At 45.6% G+C, this 19,417-nt stretch overlaps 1 protein-coding gene across 4 annotated transcripts; it reads left to right on the forward strand.

Moving 5' to 3' along the window:
• Positions 1-1,719: 1,719 nt before the first annotated feature.
• Positions 1,720-12,247, forward strand: TGIF1 (TGFB induced factor homeobox 1). 4 transcript variants are annotated; one of them, XM_075744324.1, is made up of 3 exons: positions 1,720-1,829; positions 9,611-9,837; positions 11,188-12,247. In XM_075744324.1, exons 2-3 carry the CDS (start codon positions 9,655-9,657, stop codon positions 11,752-11,754), a joined length of 750 nt encoding a protein of 249 aa, XP_075600439.1. In that variant the 5' UTR covers positions 1,720-1,829; positions 9,611-9,654; the 3' UTR covers positions 11,755-12,247. The 4 variants fall into 4 exon arrangements, with proteins under 4 accessions (XP_075600439.1, XP_075600438.1, XP_075600437.1 ...); XM_075744323.1 differs by lacking the exon at positions 1,720-1,829 and adding an exon at positions 2,017-2,152; XM_075744322.1 differs by lacking the exon at positions 1,720-1,829 and adding an exon at positions 2,342-2,927.
• Positions 12,248-19,417: the final 7,170 nt, after the last annotated feature.

Below are 19,417 nucleotides of genomic sequence, written 5' to 3' on the forward strand. Positions count from 1 at the left end.
TTCCTAACTACGGATACACCTCTCCATACTCCCATCCACAGAATAATTTGGTTCAAAAAAATGCCTCTCCGTGCATTTTGTACCTGGAGAGCTAGGAATGAACGCCCACTGGTCCGCTGCTCACTGCTACTAGCTAAAAATTTGCCATACAAAGTAAGAATCAATCCTCTCCAAGTATCCTTTCAGAAAATTCCTAGGAACTAACGTTCCAACAGAGCTAGAAAGGCTGCTCCTAACACTCTTAAAAGCAAGCCCGAGCTCAGTGTGAAAATAAAACTTTTTTATTCCCCTCATAAAAGTGACCTTGCCAAAGCAGCACCAAAACAACAACAAAAAAATCCCAAACCCAACCCAAACAAACCTCAAAAAAAAAAGAAAAAGAAAAAAAAGAAAAAAAAAGGGAAAAGTTTGGTTCACAAACTTGCCGGCAGTCCCAAGGACAATAAGCAAGCGTGAGGCGGCTTGGGCGGCGTGGAGAAAGGGAAATCTCTTCAAATCCTTGACGTGTCTTTTGTTAACTTCCCGTAATTGCTTTTTTGGCATGACCGTGCCCGGACGCTCAAAACGCCAGTTTGAAGAGTCAGCCCTCACAGCTGGGAAGCAGGACTTTAAACAACAAAAACAAAACAAGGGGAAAAAAAAAATACGGTGGCGTGTGCGCACAACCTCCCCCCTCTCCTGAGTCACCAGTCCTTCGGAGACACGGCTCGCTTCTTTTCAGGTTAAAAACACCCACCCCTGAGCGAGCCTCGTCCTCCCCGGGCTGCCACCGTACGGGGCGGCAGCACCGAGCTCCCTCACCCAGCTGCCCCGCCCGGGCACGATCCGAACCGGACACAACCGAGGGGCGATGCCGGCTCCGCGGCGGGAAGGCGGCCTGAAAGGCCGGTGGAGGACGGTTGGATGGCGGGTAACGGCGCGGCTCGCGCCGCCGCCAGGCGCTCAGTCAGCGCCGCGCTGTACAAACCGCCCGCCTGACTCGGTGCTGGCCCCCAGAGTCGTGAGTCAGCGGGCCGGGCCCGGCCCGGCTCGCTAGCCTACAGCCAGGCACACCGGGTACCAGCGACCTACCCCAACGGTCACCCAAAAGCGGCCAACACTGGGGCCTTGTTAACTGACGTGACTCACCAGCGGCCCTCCCCCCGCACACGTCCCCTATTCAGGATGTAACAGCTGTTTTATCTCCAGCAAGGTCACTGTAATTACGCCACATAAAAATAGTTACAGGGTGCTCGGGGAGGATCTGCCGTAAGAACGCCGTTGCTTCCTCTTCTAATGTGAACGCGTGTTTGCGTGGATGCCCGCACCGCCGAGCAGGAGGGTGGGGGAAGAAAGGACCCCTGCTCTGCCGTAGGAATTCATTATCAGCCGTTCAAAGCGTTTCCTTCTCAACCCCCCCAGTGCCTGCCCCCGCTCCTCCGCGTCCGCAAACAGCCCAGCACGTGGCGGTGCAGGAGCAATATAAATATACGCACTCCCGTGTGTAAAAAGCACGGCTACATCGGCACGCGTGTTTTCAGGCAAGGCGGCTTGTTTTTGCTTTCCAGGCCGAAATCTTCGCGCGTGAAATCTCAGCCCGCAGCCCGGCGTTCGGCACTTTGAAGTACGCGCCCGGCGCCGATGGGCACCTGGCTTTGACGGGGGGGGGGGGGGCGGCGGGGAAGCGCGGAGACCCGAAGCCACCCGCGTTCGGGAAGTGCTCCCCCCACCCCCCCCCGGTCGGTGGGAAGCCGGACCGAGCCCCCCGCAAACAAGCAGCTCGCGAGTGCCGCGTTTCTCATCCCGGAGGAAAATAAACTGTTGCTGCACCACGTGCTCGCCTGAGAGGGGTGAGTCAAGCTGTGAGACTTTTCTTTGCAGCTATGAACATGTGTCGTAGCCAAACCAACGGGCTGGGGGGGGGGGGGGGAGCGGATGGGGAGGAAAAACAACCTTTACGAACTGATGTAAAAATAACTCTAGAAATGGGGCTCGCCTTCCCCCGCGGGAGGGGCTGGCCAGCGCCGGCCGGCCAGGGCTCCTTCGGTGCCATCGGGATCGGGGGGCAGGAGGCGAAGCACCCCCCGCCGTGCCGCTCGGCAGCAGGGAGGAGGGCGCCGGGGAGGCGAGGCGGCGGGGCCCGCTGGTCTTTGGAGGGGCTCCTTCTCCTGCCGTACGTACTCGCCTTTCTTCTCCTCTCTATTCACGCGAAGGAGTGGGTGGTTCATCCGGCAGCAACAGGAGGAGGCTAGTCAAGGGCAGCTGTCAAAATCTTACCTTCCCCCCCCCCCCCTTCTCCTTCCAGTTTAATGATCAAACGTCTGCTGGAAGAAAGGCGAGGGAGCGGGAGGCGCGGAGGGCTCCCCCCGACGCCGCCGTTGTGTGTGCATGAGCGAGCGGGTACGGGCGGACCCCCCCCCCCCGCCGGCCCGTCCCTCCCCTCCCGTCTGACAGAGCCCCAGCAGCCCGGGAGGGGAGGAGAGAGGGGGAGGAGGAGGAGGAGGCAGCGCGGCAGCCGCGGGTGCCAGTGCAGTGCTCGGTTACTCTGCCGTACTCACTGCGGGGAGGTGGGGGAGGGCGGGCGGGCGCTGTGTACCTTTCCCTCCCGTGCCTTTCCTCACTTTAACCAGCCAGGGCCAATCGCCGGCAGAAGGGAACAAAGGGAAGGGGGGAGGGAAGCCCACCCCGGCAGCGGCCGCACCAGAAAAGCCCCGGGGAGGCAGAGCCCTGCGGCTCCTGCTGACAGCAGCGCGGCCCCGGACTAGGCGCCAGGCTCCGCGGTGGTGTTTCTTCTTCTTCGTCGTCGTCGTTGTCTTTCTCCTCCTTGCCGAGTTTAAAAGGGGAGCAGTGTCCGGCAAAGGGAAAGAAACTTGGGTCGGTGTGCGGGGTGTCCGGCGGCGGCATCAGCGGCGGCTCGGTCCTCGCGATCAAGATGAAAAGTAAAAAAGGTAGTTGTGATGGGGGTGTTCGGCCGATGGGAGAAAGCGGGGTGCTCCGTGCCTCTCCCAAGGGGAACGGCTCGGGGGGGGGGGGGGGGGGAGAAAGGGAGAGGGGCGGCTGTTGCTAAGTCAGACGAAGTCTGTTTTTCTTCTGGACCGTTTTCTCCCCAGTGCCCCCCCACCCCCCAGCCGAGTTCCCGTGTAAAGATGGCAGTGGATGCTCCGCTCTAGACAAAACATGCGGGGCTGTTGTTTGGAGGCAGCCGCCTCTCGGCGCTGCTGGCTCCCTGTCAAAAACATGTCCAGCCGCCCGCTTTGTGCCTCCGCGAAGTTTTGTTTTCACTCGCTCGGTCGAGCCTCTTCCCCCTGCCCTCCGTTAAAACGGTTTTTGTCCCTTTTCCGCCCCGAGTCCCGCCGTCGCGGTAACTGGGGGGCGAGGCTACGGGTCGTTTTACCAACTTGGGGCGAGGAAAGCGGGGCCGCCCGCAACTCCGCGCCCGTCCGGCAACTCTTTGTTCGCGGCGGCGCGGGGGGGAGCGGGCACGGCAGCGTGGGGCTGGGGGCAGCGGCAGCAGGGTCTCAGACCCCATCCGCGGCCTCGGCAGCGATGTTTTGCTGCAAGTTGCTGCCTTTTCCTTCCCTGTCTTTTATCCCTTAAAACAAAAAAAAGTAGAAAGTTTCGACACAGTTGAAGTTAAAAGGAGGAAGACACCACCACCACCCCCAAAAGAAGGCTTTTTAAGTTTTCTTTGTGTTAACTTGCAGACAAAACTTTACAGTTAGAGGATTGTTACTCTCTGCGCTTGTGCTCTAAGTGCCTTTAAATTAGCGCTTGGCCACAAAGACGCGGAACGTGCTTTTAAGATTCAACACGTCTGCGCTGGCTGGAAAGAAGTTTATAGCAAAGCAGGATCTTTTCATTTGCGATTTAGTGTGGACGAAGGGTGTTTCGCATTCAAAGACCATTAGAATTATCCCAAGTGGAGGGTTAGAGGGGAGCAGTGCGCATGTTCAGTACTCCAGAGTTGTGCTGTTTTTCCCCTACTACGCATTCCTGCGGCTCTATAGTAGAGCAGCCTCGCTCATTGTTAATATCCTTGGAGCAATTAACGCATATGTAGTTCGTGAAATCATTGGACTGCTGGAAACGTGATGTACTAATATGGTTTGTAGCCCTCGTAAGAAGCTTTGGACGTGCCACTCGTCTAAGAGGAGCACACACAAAGGGAATTAAGACACAAAGACGAAGTTTAAACAGCGGGCAGGGTGGTGTTTAAAAGCGAAGCGTTTGGAGTTCCCGCAGGAGCTGGGCGCGTTTCAGCCTGCCTGCGAACTGCGCGGCTTCTGAGATCACAACATGTGCTGCATGCCGAGCTCAGCCCTCTGTGCCTAGACACAGTGGCAGCATTGACTTTAAAATGTTTTAGTCATCTTAGGTAGGTTGAGATTCTTAACCTTATGGCAGGCGAGTTGTTTTTGGGGTTTTTTTTCCTTTTTTTTTTTTTTAATGGTTTCACTGAATTAATTTAGCCCAGTTATTTTTAGGACATTCCTATGCTCCCTGTTTGCACAGCAGTGGTGAGCTGGTTTCCTGTCTGCTGTTGCTTCCATTGTTCAGACTTCTCTCCCCGAGGGCAGCTGCTGGTTGGTGAAATACCAAACTCCCTGCACTTTCAGCTGTTGTTCTTGCCACCCCCGAAATAAATGCGTGTGAAAAACGCTGACGTAGTTTCTAGGTATGCATGTGTAGGGCTTTGTGTGTGTGTGTATGTGGTGTGTGAGAGAGAGAGGAGGAAAGATCTTCTGCTTTGAGGATTGCAAGTCCTGGGCTGAAACAATGGAAACAATGAAAGGTGACAGGCGGGAGGGAGAACTTTTGAGAGGGGCCATGGGCCTGGGGTTTGCGTGGCAGAAATTAAAAGGTGTGGAGACAAAGACAGAAACTTTTAAAACGGTGTTAGGGCTAGGGTGCCTTTGTTTTATTAAAGGTGGGGCTTGTAGTTGTTTGTGACCTCCTGGCATGTGAGACTCATTCAAGAAGTTTCAAAGAGTGACTTTGTTACAGATTTCTTGCTTCCACTCCTAGAAAAATCCCGTTTAAAGGAAAAAAAAAAAAAAAGTATAGCATAGCCAAGTCTGGCTGCTTTAGAAGCTGTGAAATGTAGAGGAACACAAATAAGCTGGTTCCTCAATTATGAAACCTATTCAGAGGAAAAAGTTTGTGGTTTTTTTGGCTGTGGAAATTCCCTTCTGCATCCTTGTAGTTCTTGGTTACTTATTAATAATTTTAAACGAATTTATTTTTGTTGTTGGTTTTTAAATTCACATTAAATTTTAGTTAGGTTTTTTGTGTGTTGGATTTCTTTTGTTGGTTGTTTTTTTGATTGTGTTTTTGATTTTAGCTAGCAGGCTGTGGAGTAAAACCCCGAGGACTCTTCTGTGGATAGTTTCATTTACAAATAATAACGTGATAGCAATCACACTGAACATACTCAGCTTGTTAATTAGCTGATTTAGAATACAATCTTGCAAAGACACAGGCATGTGCTCAAGTTTATACATGTGAGGAATCCTACTGAACTTGGTTACAACAGGATCGGGGCCTTAGATGGGAACTGATTCTGTTTATCTGTGCTCATAAAAAAATCCGGCTTAAAAAAAATTCAGACAACCCTAAGGGGATGGGGTGGGAGGTTTTCCCGTAAGGTGATTTTTGTCCATCCCCTCTCTGGAGGGCAGAGATTGTTCCTTGTGGTCTACTTTGTCCTGTTTTGAATAACAATTGGCTTCTGCCACTTCCTCTGTGAAGTTCTTCCTCGACACAATGGGATAGTTGTTTGTGGTTGGTTTTTTTTTTTTTTTTTCCCTGATAGCCTAAATTTTTCATTTGCTTAACTTCCATTTCATTTGTCTCAGTCTCTCTAAATTCTTTGTCCTCCCCCTCAAAGTATTTCAGCATGCCTTCTTAAGTAGCAGTAGTTTATTTTGAAATCAACTTCAGTCATCTCTGTACTTTTACTCAAGTTGTTTCAATCTGTTAACGGTTGAGTGTTGAGCCTAGGCTCGAGATCCTGGGTGTAATCTTCCCTGAGCTGATCACGGGAGGACCTGTGAAGTCTTTAAGCTGTGATACAATGCAACAGTGCGTTCAATCATGTACATGACTTCAGTTGAAAACCTAGGAGGATAAAGTAATTTATAAAGAAGGGACTCTGATCATGGAGTTCTTGGGTCATTAGTAGCATGGACTGCTCATCTGAGTGGCGATGGCTGGAATGGAGAACTGGGATTTTGTCTTGTTTCTTAGACCTCTCTGCAAACAAACTTGTGCTGCTTTAATTTAGTCCTGTTAAAACAGTTTTTCTGTTTAGATCAATCACATTTAGGAGAAGACGTAAAATAACCGTGTGCTAGTCTGCTTTTAAGACGAAATAAATTAGTAGGTCAGCCGGGGCTACTTGTCGTGTCCACAAGCCTTTATTCTGGGTGTAAATAACAGTAAGCCAATGGTCCAGTCCGTGGAGCCTAGCCAGAAGTCTTTTCAGTTGGGCCCTGTTAAAACAGGAAACCAGCAGCGAGTAGCCTGATTACTAACAAGACGGAAAAACAAAGCTGGGTTGTAATCAGCAGGAATGCTTTAATGAAAACAGAACCTTGACAGCAACAACGTGGCTCCTGCTCTAGTAAAAAAAATATCAGCTGGGGTAGTGTGAGATTTCTAGCCATGACTTCCTGTTGCTGCTCGCTCTGTACCGTGCCAGAGAGATCTGCTACAAGTTCAGAGGGCTGATCATCTATTTAAATGAGAAGTTGTACTACACTGGGTTTCCTGCTTAACCAAAACCTGCTTTGTGTCACTAACTTACTGTGTCAATTAATATGACACACTAAGCCAGCAGGTCAAAGGGCAGGCTCCGCTGTTGACTCATTTCTGGCTAGGTAGGTTATGGTTGTTAGTCAGACGGCAACTTTTACTTTAGCAAAAGATAATGTTTGCAAAATAGACGAACGTTTTTATGCTGCTGGCTTTCAGACAGTATTTTGTCACCTTTTATTTTTCCACGTGAAAAAGAGCAACAGTTCTAGAAGAAGTTTTGCTGTCAAATCAGTTTTTTCAGATCCAGAGAGTTTCCTGTGGGGTCTTTTAGCTGTGTGTTAGATCTTGGAGAGGTTACTCCAGATGGGGTGGTGTGTGTCTGGAGGACTTTTTCTTACGCCACGTAAATATGGCTTGCAAACCATTAGACACCTAACTTTCTCACAGGAGTAGTTTCTTTGGCTTCTCTTCCCTCTTACTTCCAGCCCTCAGTGTTTGCCTCTCGCTGTTTTCCAAGGTCCTGTCTTGCTGCCTGTTATATTTAAAAACAAACAAAAAACCCAACCCACTGAAGTGCTGCAACACTTCTGGTTTCTGACAAACAAGAACAGCAGACTTGAAAACATTGTCTGAATAGCATAGGCTAGTTTTAGCTAGTTTTTAAATTGAATTTAAAAGGGATGTGCTGTTTTGCAGAGCCATGGTGTTGTCTGTGCAGGATTGTTGTTCCAAGAAGTGCTCCTCATGGCTGCAGGAGCCCATTGTGCAAGGCATGTTTCTTAGGTTAGGTTACAAGCGTGACAGCACTTTCTGTGAAGCTATGACAAAAACAAAGCAGTTTGGTTGGAATCATTTGAAAGCAAACTTGACATACTTTCTATGTGAATTAAGAACCTGTTTACATAATTTAGAGTTTATCTTGTGTTGGCTATTTAAATATTGTCCTATTGTTCCTGTTCCGTGACTGGATAATTTATGTAGCTAATCATTGCAGGAAAAATTTGGTATGTCAGTTTGGTGTTTGTCGGTTACATAAATCAGCAACTGGTAGAATGAAAACAATACTAAGTAAGTTACTGAAGTAACTGTGCCAGACAAATTGCAGATTGATGATCCTGCTGGGAATGCTTGCATGTCAAAAATATGTATTGAAATTTGGACAACTTAAACTAAATTTAAGGATGTTGGAGTATTCATAACAGAAAGAAAGAATAATTTCCATGTCAGCTTTGGCTAAAGTTTGAAAGTGTGGGGAAAGGTCCTCCTCTGCCCCCTGCCCAAGTATTAAGGAAAACGTGCACACATACCTTTTTTTCTTTCTGTGTTGTGGGGTTTTGTTTGTTTATTTGTTTGGTTTTTAAATGACATTAATTCCTTCTATTTCTTTACTTACAGATGTAATTATAACTTTATATAGTTCTATACTTTCATGGGCACATTTCTTATATTTTAGGGCTGACTTTGTTTCCTTAAACAGAATTTTTGAATTATGGGTGGTTGCCCACATTTAAAAAAAAAAAAAAAAAGTTTTGACATTTAACTTGTTTTTACTATTAAGGTTTTAAGTTTTGGTGTTAGGAATGAGCAAGTTTCTCCCCCTCTCAATCTAAGTTCAAAACACAGAAGGATTGATATTTCCCTTCCATAGCTTCTAGAAAATGCTTCTGAAAGCCAGTATAATTTCTCTTGAAAGTAGTATTAAATTCTATGAGTTGAAAATGGGTGGTACCTTATTTGAGTTTATATATAGTTTGTGAGATTCCTAAAATATCTGATGCGCTTAACCTAGTGAGTATTTAAAGCATGGTTTTATTTGTATTTTACAGTACTACTTGTTTCCTCATGTTCTACCAAAGGAGTAGAATTTTTGTAGTCTTCCTAAAGATTTGAATACTTGTTTGTCTGCTTAAATTTTATTTACATACCACACCTTCATGTTACTAGTAGTGTATATATAAAGGGATAATCAAATTTTGAAATCTGTTCCTTCCTTGGTGTTGAAGGAAAAAGGTGTATGCAGTTAAGTTGTAAATCAGGAGCCTTTGTAGTAAGTGTAGCACAGAACACACAGATATGAGATGAAAACAATGAAGTTGAAAAATAATCAGGATACAAAGTGATACATTTAAAACAAACAAACCCACCCAAACATTAAATGATTGTGACTCTTTGATACAGAAGTGCAATTAAATTACACAACTCCAATTTCTGATAAACTGGTGGACTCTTACATGACTTAGGCACATGATTCTTTCCTTTTCCTGCACTTTTTTTTTTTCCTTCTTAAGTGAAAATCCACTCGGGTGAGGGCAGACACAGTTTTTCTTTCTTCTTTTCTTGTTCGATTAGTTTTTATTGATAGATCTGGAATGAACTATTAATTTATAAAATCTACAAGCTATATCTCCCAGGAGTGAAGCATTAGCATGTTAAGAAGTAATTAAATAGCCCGTTGCTTGAGTTGGGTGTTTTAATTTAAGTTCTTGCATATTGGCCTTTTGCCCAGCCACAGGATAGTTATCCTTGAAGAAAAAGTGTTGGATGCATACCATAGCAAGCAAATTTGGACAATATTGGCATTAGGTAGAAGCTATCTGATAACATGCAGCAGATAAAAGGTTGCCAGGGGAACAAGAACATGAGGGTTTGCAGAGAATTCCCTTAGGAACAGATCATTGGTGCTACGTTTTGTTCAGCTGACAGAAAAGCTACAGCTTGACAAGTTAACACTACAGGACAAATCTCCTCTATAGAAGGCTATACCATGATTCATAGTAGAGATGGTTAATGTAATAAAAAGTGAACTACAGAATGCTGGAGCTGAGTAGTTTATGGATTTAGGAGGCTGATTGTTCTTTTCTTCTTATAATTGTAGGTGTAGTTGCAATATCAGGCAGTGAAACGGAGGATGATGACACTATGGATGTCCCACTGGATCTTTCCTCATCTGCTGGCTCAGGCAAACGGAGGAGACGTGGCAACCTGCCCAAGGAATCCGTGCAGATTCTTCGGGACTGGCTATATGAGCACCGATACAATGCCTATCCTTCAGAGCAAGAAAAAGCGCTGTTATCCCGACAAACACACCTTTCCACACTACAGGTATTAAAAAAAAAAAAAAGGTAGTTCTTGCTTCAGAAAGAGCTGTTTTCTTCTTAATTTACCTGTGGTCGAGTCACTGATACAAATCTTTACACTGCATGTGAGATTTCCTTTTTTATTGTTACTCGCTCTCCTTTTGACGGCACTTGTAAGGAGAAATACAAATGAATTGTGTGTTATGATTATCTTTGTTTATTGGGAATAAAATACCTTCTCTGGGAGAACAGGCAGTTATGAATTCGAGCATGCATGCTAATTTTTGTGGAATTGGAGCCCAGAGGACATAAAGTGTCTGTATAAGGTAATTGATTGTGAGGAGAAGGTATTTATTTGTCAACAGAGGTTTTATGGTCATAGATACGCAGCTTAACATATAACTCTTCACTTCTAAAACTGCAACTTGAGGCTTGTTCCTGTGGAACATGCACGTACATAATTACGCGTGTGATCATTTCCATTAAGATCAGTGGAACATCCTAGATGGGATAGAGCTACTCAAGTGTGTTAGTATAGGTATGGTGAGGCTTTTGTGTAGTTAGTTGGGATTCTCATCCCGGGACACCGCTGGCAGCTGTGACGTCCCTTGGATGTGTCGTTCTCGGTTTCTGTGATCACCTTTGGTGGAATCGCTGTTGACAGTTGCTGCTTTCCACCTCATGGGAAGGCGGCTGCATGAGAACTTGGGTGAACCCTGGTTTGGTTTTGAGAGGTGCTAAATATAGAGTGCTCCTGTTGACTTCTGGGCTTTATTTTTCCAGTTTAATTCCTCAGTACAAATTTTGTAATTTTCTAGAAAGTAAAATTTCCTTAATGTAACACCATAAAGAAAACCTCCTTTAGGTAGTAAACAGAAAAAAGACGTTAAACTATAAACTATCCTGTATCGCCCAGGAAACTGGTTTGATATTTAAACAAGGACAAACTCAAATGAGGTAATTCATGTTATGTCTGTCGACACAGTCAGTTGAACAAGGAAAATCAGTAACTATTTGTGGGAGGAGTGGCTCTCTTCAGAGAGAAAAGGTTTTCCTGTTGTTAATTAACCTAAGCTAGGGAACAATAGCTAATAGGTTAATGTGTGTGCACAGAGTTAAAAGCTAAACCCCTCAGCTGGGGCTAGCAGCCTTCAGATGTCCCGAGGCTTTCTGTAACAGGAGCGGGGAGCCAGGGGTAGAGCTGTGACAAGGGAAGGGCCTTTGCCATGCAAGTCAGAACTTGTCAGTAGGTCTCTCTTTTGTTCTGCAGTTAAGGAAACTGCTTGGAGGGATTCATTAATCTAACCCGACGACTCTAATGTCACACAGTTGGAAATGAACGAAGGTAGAAATTAAGATGTCGTTATATTCCCAGGTCTGCAACTGGTTTATCAATGCACGCCGCAGGCTTTTACCTGACATGCTGAGGAAGGATGGCAAAGACCCAAATCAGTTCACTATCTCGCGGCGAGGGACCAAGCTTCCCGAGGGCGGCCTGGTGGAGTCTTCCATCAGCACAAAGAACTACATTCCCCTGCTGGAGGAGACCGCCTTCCTTCCCGCTGCCGCACCACTTGGCAAGACTGTGCCCTCTTCCAAGCTGGCTTCCCCGGGATCGGTCCTGGCTCGGCCGTCGGTGATTTGCCACACGACTGTGACTGCATTGAAAGACGCCCCTTTCCACTTTTGCCCGCCAGCTGATGTAGGCCAGACCACGGACCTGCAGCAGCCCCCGGCCAACGGCTTCACAGACAACTCCCTCTCCTACCATGAGGACGCATCTAAACTGGGACCTGGTGCAAATGCACAAAGTGGGCTCTTTAACACTCCTCCTCCAACCCCACCAGACCTTAACCAGGATTTTAGTGGATTTCAGCTACTGGTGGATGTTGCACTCAAAAGGGCGGCAGAGATGGAGTTGCAGGCGAAACTTATGGCCTAAATCCCCTTCCTTCTCCTTCCCCGTTTTGTTTTTCCAGGCAGGGATCTAACAGCTGTGTGGTTATTGCCATCCACACGTATCAAAAGACTTCACTGCATTATTATTTTTTTTTTTATTAATCTTATTTGCACAAGGGATTGCTGAAATGAAGCTTCCTGTCACTGAGATGGTCTTCAGTGGAATATGGTCATTCCAAGAATTATAAACTTAAAGCTACTGTAGAAAGAAAAGGTTGTGTGTTGTTGGGGGGTTTTTTTATGTTTTCTTTGTAGGTTTTTCATAATGTGAGATGGTTCCCAAGATCATGTGATTTGTTTTTGTTTCTTTCAGACTGTGCAATATCTAGTAATGATATAGAGTCTTCTTATCATTCCCATGCGGAACAGAATATACCGACACGCTGTCTAAAATAAATTTTCAATTTTTTTAACAATACGAACTTTGGATGATTATGCTTTTTTCCCATAATGTAATAAAATATTTTCTTTAAAAATGGATGCATACAGAGTATTTTGTTGAATACGAGCTTTGCAGAAACACAGCTTTACTTTTGAAATAAATGGAAGTGAGAAATATTTTTGAACTCATACTGACTTAGTTTGGTTTAGAGAGCTACGCTAGTGGTTGTTAACCAGATGTTTAAAGAAATGCTGAAAAGTGAGCCAGAAGTACCTGATCATGTTCTGCTATGTTGAAATTTTTTAAAGGTACCAAAGGGAGCTGTGTAACCAACTCTCACTGAACTTCAGGAGGATATCTTAGGCCCCTCTAAGAGTTCAGCTTTTGGCGCCTAGAAATACTTAGGAGATGTGACAGTCCATGGGAATGTCCTGAAGATGAAACCAGACCAGAGAGAGGGGTTGGGGCGAGCATTCTTTGCAGGTCTTTGTGACATCACTGGTGACAAATGTTGAGGGAGGAGGACAAGGGCTCCCACTCTTAACTCTTCTTAGACTAGCAGTGACAAGGTTTTGACTCAGTAATTCTAGTAGACTGAAATAGAAGAGACTGTGTTTTGGTTGAAATCTGAGTTCTGGGAGCCAGGTCCTGGTGAGATACTTAAACAGGTGGTTGACGAAGATGTAGAAGAAATCACTGTTGTATTGGGGTGTATTCTGGCCAACAGAATCTAAGTTACCTTTCAGAAAAGGACTTTGCTATCAAAATGACTTATTACTGAGAAATGTGAAGACTTGCAGCTCACATTTCAGCTTACTTGAATGTCAGTCACCCTCCCTTATCCTTCCAACAACAGTGAAATAAGAGACCTCTAGGGTAAAAAATCAGTTCCGGCTAATCCTTGAAAACAAACCAGTTGTCTGTTTGGGAGCCTGGGGGAGGGCTTTGCTGAGCAGGAGAGCTGACGAATTTAAGGATATCGTTATGAGTAGAAGACTGCGATATTCAGACTGCAATGTGTATGCATTTTGTTTTGCTGTGGCCTTTATCGTCTTTTAGTGTCAGAAGTACTCTCTGGAGTACTCTGGAATTCTACTGAACTTCTGCCTTTCTTTAACCTTCAAATTTACAATTTTTTTTTTTTTTTTTCAAAGGCAAATAGTAAACACTGTGGCTTACTCATGTTTGCATCTGCTTCGGTAAGGCGGAGTCATCCTAATATACTGTATAAATACAGATTTTTTTTTTTAAAAAACTATTAAAGTTAGAAAAAAATCACTTTGAACATAGCTGTATACTTTGCCTTCAAGGAATAGCATGAGTACAGAAAGAGCCTTGTGTCTTGTCTTTTTGGACACACTGTACTTAATACTTTCAGGCTATTTTTCCTAGGATATGTATGTATGGGGGTTTTTAGTTGTTTGGTTTTTTAATGAGCAATTATAAAATAAAATGGAAGTACAGTTCTACGTAACTGTGAGGTCAATGTTGAGGGAAAGGTTGGTCAATAGGCATCCTTTTGTGGCATAGATGATTGTTTTCAAAGGGTGCTAGCCACCAAAAGGGGAGTGTTGTCTTTTGTAAAGGTTTGGAAGATGCTTCCTTGTCCACACGCAGGAAGGAACTTTATTGCAACACTCCTTACGCCCGTGCCCCAAGCACTGATGAAGGAAAAACCACTTCATGCAAATAAGGCTTGCATTGTTTGATTTGAGGTGTTTGACGTTTTCCTCTTTTTTACAATGCAGGTTGCTGGTGTGCTGTGGGGTAGAGAAAAAGTGGGGGACTTGGATTATTAAAGGGCCTTCTTGGAAATCTTTACTCTTCATTACTCTCCCCTTTAGAGAAAAAAAAAAAAAAAAAAGCTTTGCTGGCTGAGCCGACCAGTTCTGTAATTCCACTAGAACAGCTGCAGTACTGAAAATGAAAATAGGATGAGGAAGAAAGCTGTTGCCGTTTAGGTTAACAGTTTTCATTGAAAGTAAAAGCCTGTGGTCTCTGTGCTGTTTTCATTTACCATTATGCCACACAAAATGGCATTAGTCTAACTGAGCACCAAAGTCCTGCCTGTGTGATGAGCACTGCATTTCCATTTTGCTGACTGACTTACCCTAAGGACTTCACTTGCTACCAGTTCTGCCTGAGGCCAATTTTTAATTTTTTTTTTTTTTTAATTATTACTTATGTTAAGGCTACACCTAGAAGCTGTAGTCATAAGCCAAACCCCTTTAGGTGAGGAGCACCTGGCACGTTGTGTAAAAGCTTTTCCCTACCCTGAGGTGTTACTTAACTTGGAGGAAGAAAATGACTTATATCGAGTATCCACTGAAATAATATCAAAAAGGAGTTTCTGCTTTCCTGTAATCTAGCACTGATAGTTTTGGTGCAGGCCATCGAAGTTTGCCTGAACCTATGCATTCAAAGCAAAAACTTGAAGTAACTCCAGATAAAATTATTAAAGGTTGGTAGATGTAGAGCATCAAGTGGAGCTAGGATCCAGAACTGAGCCGGAGTCCTAGTAGCAAACCAAAGGTTTCATGTGCTGGCTGCTCATCCCTGGTAGAGCGAAGGAAAAGTTTATTTCTGGAAACTTGTTTTACAGTGGAATAAGAAAGAAAAAAAGCAGTAGAAAGAAACAACAAGACAACATGGGCAGTTTTGCTGTTGCTGCAGCAGCGATAAACCTAATAGCAAGGCAGCTGTGTCAAAACCCGATCTCGGACTGAAAACACGCACTTGGGCTGACTCTGAAGATGAAGGGAAGGCATGGCTGTGCATTACTGGTGACCGTGCAGCCAGCCAGCATGTGAGCTAAGAGGTACGATACATCCATGCCAGGGAATACGGCACACATGCAGACTTTGTCAACCTTGTTTTCATGGCTTTTGTGTCTTGTAAACAACTTGTGGCAGCTGCATGTGATAAATCTCTGCACAGAGCAAAAATAATTACAATAGGGAGGGAATTTTGAGACTGGTGTCGCTTCCTGTGTGCACAGGGGGATGGTGTCTCGCTGCCTGTTTTGGCAAGGGTTGGGGTGGGGGGGCTTGTGGTATCCCACATGTCTCCCGGCTTCTGCCGTGAGGTCAGTGTACATGTCTATAAAACCGTTGAAGCTGTAACAGCTGGCCTCGTGTGCTATGGGGGAGGGAAGGGGCGCAGGGAGAGCGAGAAGCTGGGATAACTCGCTTCGGGAGGGCAGCGCAGCGCAGCCAGTCTGCGAGCTCCAGGGCAGTGCTGGCTCCGTGGCCGGAGGGATGCTGCTGCCCGGGCAGAGGGGTGCAGGCAATAACCTCACTGGAAAGGGGGTGGCAGGAGAAAGTAAGCAGAAACCTGGGAGAGAGTATGGGTGGTGGTGGGGAATGATCATGAGTTTCCCTCTGGAGGGGAGGGAAGCCTGCAGCGGGAAGCCTGGCCAGCAGAAGGTGCGGTGCAGCTGGAAGCCCAGGTGCACCATGACCCTGTTAAGTGTCACTTTCATACCTATGGTATGTAGGCCATTCACAGTTAACTGTGTGCTGCCTGTCAAAGTCTGTTTTCTTTCATCGTTTTTCTCGTAGCACTTGTTGCATTTTTCTTGTTAATGCTTAAAATCTATTCCTGGAGTACTTTGTAGTTCTTTTAAAGCTCATTTGGGCTTTCTTTTTTTCTTCTTCTTCTTCTTGGCATCTTGCAGTTGTCAACTTCCCCCCTGGCTTTTGCCAAACGGATTACTGGCACGAATACAGGGCATGTTCACTTTTCAGGACATTACCTGTTTTAAGTCTCTTGTTCACCAATTGCTGAGGTAGTTAACATCTCTATCCTGTTTCACTGGTTCAGCGGGCTTTTCTTCCCTGAGCTCCAGTGTTCAGGCTGAAGGAGAAGAGATTAGATTAGCCACTCTCTCTAGCAAAACGTTATTTAAAGCTGTTGCCGTTCTGGACGTAATAATTGCATCCATGTGTGCTGTATGCGGTTCAATCTCTATTCCGGTCCCTATCATGACAACGAGTGCCTGGAGTTCTGCGCACACAGAAAACCATGTAAAGTGATGCTAGCTACACTACAAAGTCAAAACTCAGGCTACTTTCTCCATCTAAATTTTGCATGAGTTCCTGCTGACAGCTCAAAGCCATGGCATTTAGCCATTTTGCTCATCTGTCCCTTTGAAGCTGGCTTTGCTTTCCTTAAAACTCCCTTTTCTTTCTGAAGCTTTCAAACGCCTTCAGCTCTGAGGCATCGGGTCCGGCACTAAAACTGGCAAGTAGCACAGGTCTTGCTACAGAGGCTTGCAGACTAGGGTAGCTTCCAGCACAGCCCTTTGTAGCACTGCAGCGCTGCCTCACTGTGTAATACAAATCACGGTTCCTGAAGCTGATGCAGACATGAATAAGTCACATCTGCCTCCCAGCTAATCCCTGTTCCACTGGATAGCAGGGTTTCTGCCAAATTCCATGTGCTTCCACGGACAAACAAAGTGTTGATCTTTCAGCTGCTTACGTTGATGCATAATAAACCTGTAAAGATGCACACAGGTAGCAGTGCTTTGAATTAGTGACTTAACTGGGGGGGTGGGGGGGGATGGCAACTTGTGAGGATGGGTTGAATGAGTGCAGCTGACAACTACCTAACCCTGTTTATTCTGTGGCAACTTCTCTTGTGGCTGCTTTCTCTAATTGCATCCTAGCTAGTGCCTGCCCTGGGCAATGAGCCCTGTCTGTAGGTGTGTAACAAAGTGACCCTCTCACAGCAAAGAGGGCCCCTTGTTTGAGCATCTATAAACCCTGCAGGCAGGGGCAGGGTTTGTGAGCCTTTCATCAAATGATTCAGCTGATGATAAAGAGGATCAGCCTGACTGCTGTGAGAGTGGGTCAATCCCAGTGCTATGGGTTTTGCAGCAGATATATATGTTTGCTTGGCTTCTCCGAGTTGTTCCCTCTCTGCACCCTTGCCATGTTACTGGGGGAATACTGCCCTGGCAAGTGATCCTGGAGCTCCTCCATCAGTGATATTTCATGACATGGCAAGGCTCAGCTTCTTTTTGAGAATATTAATTTTTATCAGTAGTAAGGAAATAATTCCCAATTGTGAGGTCTCTAAGTTTTACCAGTATAGTATTTAATAAATATACAGAAAATGTTTGGTCCCAGCTCTGAAGTCCCTACAGTCTGACCGCTTTAGGGAATGATGCGTCATACACTTCAGCTTGCTACTGCTTCCTCTTCTACAAACACTTGGGCCAGAGCAGCTTACATTGGGGACAGATTCTCCAGTTCTTTAACTGATGTATCCTATCTAGTTTCAGCATAAAACTGAGCTTGCCTTCCTATCTCAACTTCGCCTCTAGTGTCCTAGGTCTTTGGCAGGAGCAAAATTTTTTCTGTTGATTGGTGAATAGGTTTTAGTGCTTGGCTGGGGGCTTTTGGCCTTTTGACCTCTCCTTTAGAAGCTGTTGATGGAAAAGACAATGTTGATTGTAATTTACCACCCACTTATAGACTTTACCAGGATGATATATATATATGTATACATAAGTATATGCGTGCATATATATTCTAGTAAGGACACCATATATATATGGTCCTGGTATTTTTATATATACACAAATATATATTTTTATATATATGTATATAAACCAAAAATCACTTGACCAACTGTGGGAAGAACATGATGTCCTCCAGCTTGCTTTTAGGAATTTGTGTAACTTGTCTTGGAAATGGTTTTGGATAGCAGACACAAAACTGACGGTAAAGATCACAACAGTTTTGTAATTCTCCTGAGTAAGCGTTCAGCTGTTTTGCCAGAGCCTGTAATTTCACTTCCTTTTCTAGCCTACGAAGTTCTGATTGCCTGACCTTGTACCAAATGTCTTATTTTGTTTTCTTTTGTACTTCTAGACTCATTCCTTGTTTGAACTTTTCCTCTATCATCTCTCTCCCTGTCTGACTTGAGAGTGCTTACATAAGAATATCATGCACAGTCCATTTAACTAGGTTAGAGATTATTTTGACTAGTCTTGAAAGTCATCTGATCCTCACCACTCCGCTAAACTAACCACAACAACAAATCTTGCTCTGATGCAAACAAATCAACTTCTGTTCATGAGAGAAAGCACATCTTCCCCGTGTAGATAGCTCGGCTTTTTTCTAACTTCTGCTTTCTGTGATGTGACAGGGGTAAGCCGAAGAGAGAAGCAATTCGTAAGAAAATCCGTCGGATGTTTTTAAAAACAGAGGGATTGTTTTTAGTTTCGAGTCGGTGGTGTTTCTGGTTTCACCATGCAGACCTGGCTCTGCTGCTATGGGCCTTCCCCAAGTGGACGTCCCATCAGGTGAGGTGTGAAGCAGACATTCCTCTGCCAGCCTTGACTAAAAGGTTAGCTCAGGTTATCGTATTAAACGCTACTTAGGCAGTTGCTGCTGTAACTCATTCTTCATGTTAAATTCAGCTGGCTTGCAGTCAGCCAAGGTATTTCCAGTGATGTGCTGCCAACTTTCTCCAAGGGCTTCCTCAAAAGTCTTTCTTCCTTAGCTGGTGATACATGGAAAAAACCTCCTGTAAATATCTCCTTTTAGTTTACAGATTTACATCTGCAAAGCACATACTGTCTGTTGTACAGCTTCCAGTCCCTCCAACCTCCCTCCCTCTACCAAACCAGGTCTCCTTGACCTCCGTCCAGCCACAAGTAGCTTCAGCCAAGCTCATCTCCTTGCCTGCTGGGACTTGCCAGCTGCCCCAGCCCTGGGGCTGTCCTTGAGTTTCTGGAGGCTGTGGATGGCTGCTCAGATGCAGAAGGTCTCCTTCATTGCCTGGTCAGTAAAATAATAAATGTGCTCTGGGTCTTTGAGAGACACCTGGTATTATTTCTCACCTACTGTGTCCATGACACTTGGGGGTGAACGTCCCGGTCACCCTCTGAAGGGAGAGTGGCATCCCTGACTGTCTTTTTGGACCCTAGGAGGAGGTGGTGGGGATGCGGGCACACAGGTCTATGTGGGAGAGTTCCCAACTCGGTCCTGCGACACCTTGCTCCTCCACCCTGATGTGAGCCTGGGAGAGGTGGAAGCGGTGCGGCAGGATGCTAGTGGTCTCGGGGAGGGCAGCGTGCGAAGCTGGGCTGGGGAGCGTGCCAGCAGCCAGCACCGCTCTCTGAGCTTCCTCTGATGCGGCAACTCGAATTTAAATAAGCAGCATGCATGGAGGTTTAGGAGGGGGGAAATAATTTTCCCTCCTATTTACGCTGATAAGCAACAGGTAATTCCACTGTGAGAAATTTAATTTC

Source organism: Balearica regulorum, chromosome 2 (genome assembly GCF_011004875.1).
Source record: "Balearica regulorum gibbericeps isolate bBalReg1 chromosome 2, bBalReg1.pri, whole genome shotgun sequence".
Taxonomy (NCBI): domain Eukaryota; kingdom Metazoa; phylum Chordata; class Aves; order Gruiformes; family Gruidae; genus Balearica; species Balearica regulorum.